The sequence below is a fragment of the Anas platyrhynchos genome, chromosome 1 (assembly GCF_047663525.1).
Source record: "Anas platyrhynchos isolate ZD024472 breed Pekin duck chromosome 1, IASCAAS_PekinDuck_T2T, whole genome shotgun sequence".
NCBI lineage: Eukaryota > Metazoa > Chordata > Aves > Anseriformes > Anatidae > Anas > Anas platyrhynchos.
In genome coordinates, this window is record NC_092587.1 from 1309517 (window position 1) to 1319988 (window position 10472).

The window sequence follows — 10472 nt, forward strand, 5'->3', positions numbered from 1 at the left end:
GGAGGAGGATGATATAACAATATTAATGAGGAGGAGGATGGTGATATGATAACGGGAATGCTGAGGATGATGAGGGTAATTATAGTGATAACGATATCAGTTATATACTGGGAATGGCGAGGACGAGGGCAATAATGCAGCGATAACGGTACTAATGAGGGTGATTAATACTGTGTAATTGGTAATAATGTGATGGTAATGACACTGATGAGGGTGATGAGGGCAATATGGCGATAACGAGACTGATGAGGAAGATGATGGTCATAATGGCAATAATGTCAAATAATAATGTCATATATAATATAAATGACATGTAATATAAATAAAATATAATATTAATAACAGTAATACAAGCTAACGGTGCTGGCAACACAAAACACTGCGAAATAAGAATTAAAAGGCCAGCAATAACAAATCAATCGGGGCCTAGGCCTAGGCCTCAGGCCTGTGAGGCCGCGTTGCTAGGCAACGCCCGCTTCCGCAACCGGAAAAGGCGGGAACAACCCCCACTGCCTGACGTCCGCGCCAGCCAATAGCGTGAGGGAAGGCTGCAAAGCCAGCCAATCCCCGCTCCGAGGGGGCGGGACGAGCGCCTCTTAAAGCGGCTACACCGGTGGGCCCCACCCTCAGCGATTGGCCATATTAAGCCCCGCCCACACCCTCCCCCAACCAATCACAGCCCGCCCTGAGGACGCGCCGGGCCACGCCCACCCTGGGGCTTCCCCGAAGGGGGCGGGGGGAAGGGAGGGCGCGGCGCATGCAAATGAGATGCAAATGAGATGCAAATGAGGCGCGCCGTGCGGAAGCGCTGCGAGGAGGCGGCGGCGGCGGCGGCCGGACCTGGGGGGCGCGGGTGAGAGCTGGGGGGGGTCCTAAAGGGGGGGGGGAGGGGGATTTTTGGGGTGAAAAGGGGATTTTTTGGGGTGAAAGGGGGATTTTTTGGGGGGAGGGGGGGTGTGGGGGAGGGGCGAGGACCCCTGGGGGGGGCAGCGGTGCGGGGGGGCCCCACGCACACGCGTGGGGCCCCCCCGCACCGCTGCCCCCCCCCCAAAATTCGTGCCCCCCTCCCAAAATTCGTGCCCCCCACCCCAAAATCCCCCCACCCCCCCAAATTCCCCTCCCCCACAATTGGGACCCCCCCCAAAGCAACCCAATGGGAGGGGGAGGGGTAAAAAGCCCCCCCCCCCACCCATGACACCACCCTAGGGTGGGGGTGGGGGGGTGCGGGGGTGGCCGCGTGCCCCCCACCCCCCAGCCCCCCCCCCCCAACTCCATGTGCCCCTCCTCCACCCTTGATGTCACCCCCCCCCCGGTGTCACTTCTGCTTTTGGGGGGATTTGTTCCGCTTTCGGGTCCCCCCCCCGCCCCGGTTCCGCCTCGGTTGGGGTGGGGGAGGAGTAGGAGGGGGGGGGGTGGGCCCATGGGTGGGGGGTCAGCGGGTGGGGTGGGGGACTATAAGTGAGTGTGGGGGGTGGGGGGCACCCAGAGGTGGCCATGGGGGGTGGGTGGCCATGGGTGACCATGGGTGGCCATGGGTGGCCATGGGTGACGGGTGACCATGGGTGGTGGGTGGCCATGGGTGACAAGGTGTGATGGGTCACCACAGTTGACCGTAGGTGTTGGGTGACCATGGGTGATGGGTGACCATGAGCATGGGTGCCCATGGGTGCTCAGAGGTGGCCGGGTGTGATGGGTCATCACAGTTGACCATAGGTGTTGGGTGGCCATGGGTCACCAGAGTTGACCACAGGTGATGGGTGACCATGGCTGATGGGTGGTCATGGGTGACAGGTGACCATGGGTGATGGGTGCCCGGAGGTGGCCATGTGTGATGGGTCACCAGAGTTGACCATGGGTGATGGGTGACCATGAGTGATGGGTGACCATGGGTCATGGATGATGACCATAGACGATGGGTGACCATGGGCAACGGGTGACCATGAGCGATAGATGACCTTGGGTTATGGGTGACCACGGGTGATAGGTGACCATGAGCGATAGATGACCACAGATGATGGGTGACCATGGGCGATGGGTGACTGTGGGTGATGGGTGACCATGGGTCACCATAAGCGATAGATGACCATGGGCGTTGGGTGACCACAGGCGATGAGTGACCATGGGTCATGGATGATGACCATAGATGATGGGTGACCATGGGCAATGGCTGACAATGAGCGATAGATGACCTTGGGTGATAGGTGACCACGGGTTATGGGTGACCATGGGTGATGGGTGACCATGGGTCATGGATGACCATAGACGATGAGTGACCATGGGCAATGGGTGACCATGAGCGATGGGTGACCATGGGTTATGGGTGACCACGGGTGATGGATGACCATGGGTGATAGGTGACCACAGGCGATGGGTGACCATGGGTCATGGATGACCATAGACAATGAGTGACCATGGGCAATGATGGGTGACCATGGATGATGGGTAACCATGAGTGATGGGTGACCACGGGCGATTGGTGGCCATGGGTGATAGGTGACCACGGGTGATGGATGACCACGGGCGATGATGGGTGACCACAGGCGATGGGTGACCATGGGTGATAGATGACCATGGGCATTGGGTGACCATGGGCATTGGGTGACCATGGGCGATGGGTGACCATAGGTCATGGATGACCATAGATGATGAGTGACCATGGGCAATGGGTGACCATGAGCGATGGGTGACCATGGGTTATGGGTGACCACGGGTGATGGGTGACCATGGGTGATGGATGACCATGGATGATAGATGACCATGGGTGATAGATGACCACAGGCGATGGATGACCACGGGCGATGATGGGTGACCACAGGCGATGGGTGACCTTGGGTGATAGATGACCATGGGTGATGGGTGACCATGGGTCATGGATGACCATAGACAATGGGTGACCATGGGCAATGGGTGACCATGAGTGATGGGTGACCACGGGCATTGGGTGACTATAAGCGATAGATGACCACAGGCGATGGGTGACCGTGGGTGATGGATGATCATGGGTGATGGATGACCATAGACAATTGGTGACCATGGGCGATGGGTGACCACAGGCGATGGGTGACCATGGGTCATGGATGACCATGGGTGTTGGGTGATGGATGACCATAGACAATGGGTGACCATGGGCATTGGGTGACCATGGGCAATGATGGGTGACCATGGATGATGGGTAACCATGAGTGATGGGTGACCATGGGCGTTGGGTGACCATAGATGATGAGTGACCATGGGCAATGGGTGACCACGGGCGATGATGGGTGACCATGGGTGATGAGTGACCACATCTGGTTATGACATCCCACCACATCTGACCCGAGGTGACCAGAAGTGACCGGAGGTGACCAGAGGTGCCCACAGGTGACCATCAACCACCCCCGGCCATGACGGTGCCGCCGCGCCGCGTGCGCCTGAAGCCGTGGCTGCTGGCACAGGTGGAGAGCCAGCGCTACCCGGGGCTGCAGTGGGTGGACCGGCGGCAGCGCCTCTTCTGCATCCCCTGGCACCACGCCACGCGGCACCTCGCGCCGCAGGACGACGACGGCACCATCTTCAAGGTGGGAGCCATCAGAGACCCTAACCCTAGTGAGATCATCCGTGATCCTAATCCTATTGGGACCATCCATGACCCTAAACCTAATGACACTGTCCATGACCCTAACCCTAATGAGCTCATCAATGATCCTAACCCTAATGAGACCATCAGTGACCTCAACCCTAATGAGACCATCCGTGATTCTAACCCTAACGAGGCCATCCGTGACCCTAACCCTAATGAGATCATCAGTGACCCTAACCCTAATGAGCTCATCCATGTGAAAGACCCTAAGCCTATCCCAAGTGACCTTATCCCAAGTGACCCTAACGACCCTTTCCATAGTGACCCTGACCCTAAAGACTGTATCCCAACTGACCCCAACTCAAGTGACCCTAACCCTAATGACCCTTTCCGTGGTGACCCTGATCCTAGTGACCCTATCCATAGTGACCATGACCCCAGTGACCCTAATGACCCTTTCCATGGCGACCCTGACCCTAGTGACCCTACCCATAGTGACCCTAATGACCCTATCCCAACTGACCCCAACTCCAGTGACCCTAACCCTAATGACCCTGACCCTAGTGACCCTATCCATAGTGACCCTAATGACCCTTATCCCAGCTGTTCCCAACTCAAATGACCCTGACCCTAATGACCCTAACCCTAATGACCCTTTTGATAGTGACCATGACCCCAGTGACCCTAATGACCCTATCTCAACTGACCCCAACTCCAGTGACCCTAACCCTAATGACCCTTTCCATAGTGACCATGACCCCAGTGACCCTAATGACCCTACCCCAACTGACCCCAACTCCAATGACCCTAACCCTAATGACCCTTTCCCCAGTGACCCTAATGACCCTACCCCAACTGACCCCAACTCCAGTGACCCTAACCCTGATGACCCTTTCTGTGGTGACCCTGACCCTAGTGACCCTATCCATAGTGACCCTAATGACCCTATCCCAACTGACCCCAACTCAAATGACCCTAACCCTAATGACCCTTTCCATAGTGACCATGACCCCTAGTGACCATGACCCCTGTGACCCTAATGACCCTTTCCATGATGACCTTGACCCTAATGACCCTTTCCCCAGTGACCCTATTGACCCTACCCTAACTGACCCCAACTCCAATGACCCTAACCCTAACGCCCCTTTCCATGGCTCCCCAACCCTAACAACCCTTTCCCTAGTGACCCCAACCCTAGCGACCCTTTCCCCGACCCCAAACCCTTGACCCCCCTCCCTCTCCACGACCCCAGGCGTGGGCCACGGAGACGGGGAAGTTCACGGAGGGGGTGGACGAGCCCGACCCCGCTAAGTGGAAGGCCAACCTGCGCTGCGCCCTCAACAAGAGCCGCGAGTTCCGCCTGCGCTACGACGGCACCAAGGACGCCCCCCCAAAACCCTACAAGGTGTACGAGGTCTGCGAGGCCGACGGCGCAGGTAGGGGGGCTGTGGGGTGGACACGGCAACCGGGGGGAACCTGCGCCCCACAAGTCCTGAGCACCCCACAGGGCTACAGGGTCCTATGGGGCCACAGGGTCCCACAAGGATTCAGAACCCCAAAAGGATCTGGTGCCCCATGGGACCCCCAGCACCCTACAAGTCTCCAGCACCCCAAAAGGATCTGGCACCCCACAAGTCTCCAGCACCCCACAAGTCCCCGGCACCCCATGTGTCCCCCAACGCCCCACAAGTCTCGAATTCCCCACAAAGACCTGGTAACCCCATGGGACCCCCAGCACCCCACAAGTCCCTGGCACCCCATGGGACCCCCAGCACCCCATAAGTCCCCAGTGCCCCACAAGCCCTCAGCACCCCACAAGTCTCTAGCCCCCCACGGGACCCCCAGCACCCCACAAGTCTCCAGCACCGCACGGGACCCCCAGCACCCCACAAGTCCATGGCATCCCATGAGGTCCCCAGCACCCTACAAGCCCTCGGCACCCCACAAACCCCCAGCACCCCATGGGACCCCCAGCACCCCACAAGTCCCTGGCACCCCACGGGACCCCCAGCACCCCACGGGACCCCCATCACCCCACAAGCCCCCAGCACCCCGTTCCCCTCTCTCCCTCGCAGACGGGGTGACCGGGGACGACTTCAGCTGCGGCGGGGAGGAGGACGTGAACCAGGTACCTACGGGACAACGGGATTGGGGGGGGGCAGCCCCCTACCCCACACTTTTTGGGGTCCCTCACCCTATAACAACCCCCACTCTGCCTCGCAGCTGCAGAAGCTGATGTCCCTCAGCATCAACAATGATCCGGCCCCGGGGGGCGCCCCGTGGGGGGGCAGCGGTGAGGTGGGGGCATCCCCGGCCGCCCCCCCCCAACCCCGCTGCCCCCCAGACGCCGCCGTCCACGCCGGGGACCTGCTGCCCCCCTACCCCTGGCCCAAAGAGGAGCCCCCCTTCGGCGGCGGCTGCCCCGTGGGGCCCTTCCTGCCCGGGGGGGCGGTGGCGGCCCCCGAATTGCCCCCCGGGGCCGCCGGCACCGCGCCCCCCCCGGCCGCCCTGGCGCCCATGCAGCACGGGGTCCCCAACCTGCTCATCAGCCCCCACCTGCTGCCACGTGAGCACCCGTGGGTGGGGGTGGGCGTGGGGGGGGGCATGGGGTGGGCATGAGGGGGCTGTGGGGTGGTTGGACATGGTTGTAGGGTGGCCATGGGGTGGTTATTGATGGCCATGGGGTCACTGTGGGGTGGTTGGACGTGGTTATGGGGTTGAGGGTGATGGAAGAATGGGGGAACGTGGATGTGGGGGGGCCATGGGGTGGCTGGATGTGGCTGTAGGGTGGCCATGGGGTGGTTGGTGATGGGCATGGGGTGGCCATGGGGTGGTTGGTGGTGGCCATGGGGTCACCATGGGGTGGTTGGACGTGGTTTTGGGGTTGATAGTGATGGAAGAATGGGGGAACATGGATGTGGGGGGGCCATGGGGTGGCTGGACATGGCTGTAGGGTGGCCATGGGGTGGTTGGACATGGCTATGGAGTGGTTGGCAATGACCATGGGGTGGTTGGTGGTGGCCATGGGGTCACCATAGGGTGGTTGGATGTGGTTTTGGGGTTGATGGTGATGGAGGACAGTGGGGGAACATGGATGTGGGGGGCTATGGGTGGCTGGATGTGGCTGTAGGGTGGCCGTGGGGTGGTTGGTGATGGCCATGGGGTGATCATGGGGTGGTTGGACGTGGCCATGGGGTCACCATAGGGTGGTTGGACGTGGTTATGGGGTTGACAGTGATGAAGGAGTGAGGGAACGTGGAAGTGGGGGGCTATGGGGTGGCTGGACGTGGCTGTAGGGTGGCTATGGGGTGGTTGGCAACGACCATGGGGTGGTTGGTGGTGGCCATGGGGTCACCATGGGGTGGTTGGACGTCATTTTGGGGTTGACAGTGGTGGAAGAGTGGGAGAACATGGATGTGGGGGGCTATGGGGTGGCTGGACGTGGCTGTAGGGTAGCCATGGGGTGGTTGGACATGGCTATGGAGTGGTTGGCAATGACCATGGGGTGGTTGGTGGTGGCCATGGGGTCACCATAGGGTGGTTGGATGTGGTTTTGGGGTTGATGGTGATGGAGGACAGTGGGGGAACATGGATGTGGGGGGCTATGGGGTGGCTGGATGTGGCTGTAGGGTGGCCGTGGGGTGGTTGGTGATGGCCATGGGGTCACCATGGGGTGGTGGGACATGGTTTTGGGGTTGACAGTGATGAAGGAGTGAGGGAACATGGATGTGGGGGGCTATGGGGTGGCTGGATGTGGCTGTAGGGTGGCCATGGGGTGGTTGGTGATGGCCATGGGGTCACCATGGGGTGGTTTTGGGGTTGACAGTGATGAAGGAGTGAGGGAACACGGATGTAGATGGCCATGGGGTGGTTGGTGATGGTTGGTCATGGCTTTGGGGTGGCTGAACGTGGCTGTGGGGTTGGCAGATGCCAATAGGGGCTGAGCATCCACAGGATTAGGGTCAACCCCACCTCACCCCCCCATCCTTCCAGCAGTGACCGACCTGGAGCTGAAATTCCAATACCGGGGCCGCCAGGTCTGCGTCCTCACCATCAGCAACCCCCACGGCTGCCGCCTCTTCCACAGCAGCCTGGAGCCCACCCAGGAGCAGGTGGAACTTTTCGGGCCGCTGAGCCTCGAGCAGGTCCGGTTCCCCGCCGCCGACGGCATCCCCAACGAGAAGCAGCGCTTCTACACCCACCAGCTCCTGGATGTCCTCGACCGTGGGCTCATCCTGGAGCTGCAGGGCCAGGACCTCTACGCCATCCGGCTCTGCCAGTGCAAGGTCTTCTGGAGCGGGCCCTGCGCCGCCCGCTGCGCCGGCCCCAACCCCATCGAGAGGGAGAAGAAGACCAAGCTCTTCAGCCTCGAGGGGTTTCTCAACGGTGAGGGGTGGAAGGGGAGGGTGGGGGGGTCGCCCGTGGGGAGGGGGACAGAGTGGTGGGTGGGGGACGATGTGATGGGGTGGGGGAGACTAAATGGTACGTGGGGACATGGTGGGGTGGAAGGACACCACGATGACATGGGGACATTGTGTTGGGGTGGGGGACATCACGTTGGGGTAGGGGACATGGTATTGGGGTAAGGGACATTGTGTTAGGGTGGGGGACACCAAATGGCACATGGGGACCTGGTGGGGTGGAAGGACACTGCGATGACATGGGGACACTGTGATGACGTAGAGACGCTGCATTGGGGTGGGGGACATCGTATTGGGGTGGGGGACAGTGTATTGGGGTAGGGGACATCGTGTTGGGGTGGGGGACACCAAATGGCACATGGGGACCTAGTGGGGTGGAAGGACACCGTGATGACATAGAGACATTGTGTTGGGGTAAGGGACATCACATTGATGTAGGGGACATCATATTGGGGTGGGGGACATCTTGTTGGGGTAGGGGACGATGTGTTGGGGTGGGGGACATTGTGTTGGGGTGGGGGACACCAAATGGTACGTGGGGACCTGGTGGGGTGGAAGGACACCACGATGACATAGAGACGTTGTGTTGGGGTGGGGGACATCACGTTGGGGTAGGGAACATCTTGTTGGGTTAGGGGATGATGTGTTGGGGTGGGGGACAGTGTATTGGGGTGGGGGACATCGTGTTAGTGTGGGGGACACCAAATGGCACGTGGGGACCTGATGGGGTGGAAGGACACCACGATGACATGGGGACACCAAGATGACATGGAAACACTGCGTTGGGGTAAGGGATATTGTATTGGGGTGGGGGACATCTTGTTGGGGTAGGGGACAGTGTATTGGGGTAAGGGACATTGTGTTGGGGTGGGGGACGCCAAATGGTACATGGGGACCTGGTGGGGTGGAAGGACACCGCGATGACATGGGGACACCATGATGACATGGAGACACTGCGTTGGGGTGGAGGACATCATGTTGGGGTGGGGGACAATGTATTGGGGTAGGGGATGATGTATTGGGGTGGGGGACATCATATTGGGGTGGGGGACACCAAATGGCACATGGAGACCTTCTGGGATGGAAGGACACCATGATGACATGGGGACAGCAATATGACACGGGGGGGGACACCACTATAGTATGGGGGCCACCAGCTGCTGGATGGGGTCTGGATGTCCTCGGGGGACCCAGGCCAGCGCTGGGGACACAGGGCCACACACGGGGACCGGGTGGCACGGGGACAAGGCCAGCAGGGACGCTGCCCCCTCACCGCGACCCCTGCCCCCCCCCCAGGCCTGATCCTGTTCCAGAAGGGGCAGACCACCACCCCCCCCCCCTTCGAGATCTTCTTCTGCTTCGGCGAGGAGTGGCCGGACCAGAAGCCCAAGGAGAAGAAGCTGATCACGGTGCAGGTGAGGGGACGAGGGGCACGGGGTGACGGTGACAATGGTGGTGACAGCACCGGGGGGTGACACATTTTTGGGGGGGGGTCTCTTTGCAGGTGGTGCCGGTGGCGGCGCGGCTGCTGCTGGAGATGTTTTCGGGGGAGCTGTCGTGGTCGGCCGACAGCATCCCCCTGCACATCTCGCACCCCGACCTGAAGGACAGGATGGTGGAGCAGTTCAAGGAGCTCCACCAGCTCTGGCAGAGCCAGCAGCGCCTCCCCCAGCCCCCCGGGACCACCGAGGACCCCGGCCCATGGGCGATGCCACCGGGGTCCCTGCCCCAGTGAGGGGACTTGGGGACACCCCCGCAGTGGCACCGTGGCACTACGGGGACAGGCGGCACTGCCGGGGAAGGGATGGGGCTGTGCGCGCCCACCCAGCTGCAGCAGAGATACAGGACCAAGAGCGTGGCCATTTTGGGGAGAAAGAGCGAGAAAATGGGGCCAGGATGGGGACACCCAGCACCAGCATGGCCAATGGCTCCGGGGACATCAGCGCCGCGAGGACACCGCAGCTCAAAAGCCACCGCCGCCCCCTCCAGCCACCCACATGCACCCAAGAACCAGGCAGAGCCGCGGGTTTTTAATTTATTTTTCAATTTTTTTTTTGTTATTTTTTTCGGAATTTTGTGTTTTCATCGTTCTCGAGATGGCTACAACACCAGACGGAACAGCATGCGCGCCCGCGGCCGTCCCCCAGCCCTGTCCCTGCGCTCGCCTCGAGCCGTCTCCGCCGCGCTCGCTCAAACCCCAAAGAAACCAAATAATAATAAAAACCAAAAAAAAACAAAAATAAACCAAACCAAAAAGAAAAAAAAAATAAAAAATAAAAGAAAAAAATATATAATATATATTTAAACAGTCTGTCCCGCCTGCGTCTGTTCCAGGAGGCCGCTGCCGCCGCGCGTCCCCGGGCCGAGCCCCGGCCTCCCCCTGCTGCCCGCGAGGGGCTGGGGGGGGGGGCGCCCAGCAGCCACCCCCTCGCTGCTGGGTAGAGCGGAAACCCCTCGGTTCCTGAAGGAATTGGTTTTTTTTTATTTCTTTT

General features: G+C 60.2%; 1 protein-coding gene across 4 annotated transcripts; it reads left to right on the forward strand.

The window, feature by feature from the left end:
* Window positions 1-697: 697 nt before the first annotated feature.
* Window positions 698-10223, forward strand: IRF5 (interferon regulatory factor 5). Of its 4 annotated transcripts, none has more exons than XM_072037722.1 (8): window positions 698-853; window positions 3321-3557; window positions 4812-4995; window positions 5635-5687; window positions 5783-6125; window positions 7553-7945; window positions 9277-9395; window positions 9485-10223. In XM_072037722.1, exons 2-8 carry the CDS (start codon window positions 3384-3386, stop codon window positions 9713-9715), a joined length of 1497 nt encoding a protein of 498 aa, XP_071893823.1. In that variant the 5' UTR covers window positions 698-853; window positions 3321-3383; the 3' UTR covers window positions 9716-10223. The 4 variants fall into 4 exon arrangements, with proteins under 4 accessions (XP_071893823.1, XP_071893889.1, XP_071893845.1 ...); XM_072037788.1 differs by having other exon boundaries at window positions 7556-7945; XM_072037744.1 differs by having other exon boundaries at window positions 705-853; window positions 3329-3557.
* Window positions 10224-10472: the final 249 nt, after the last annotated feature.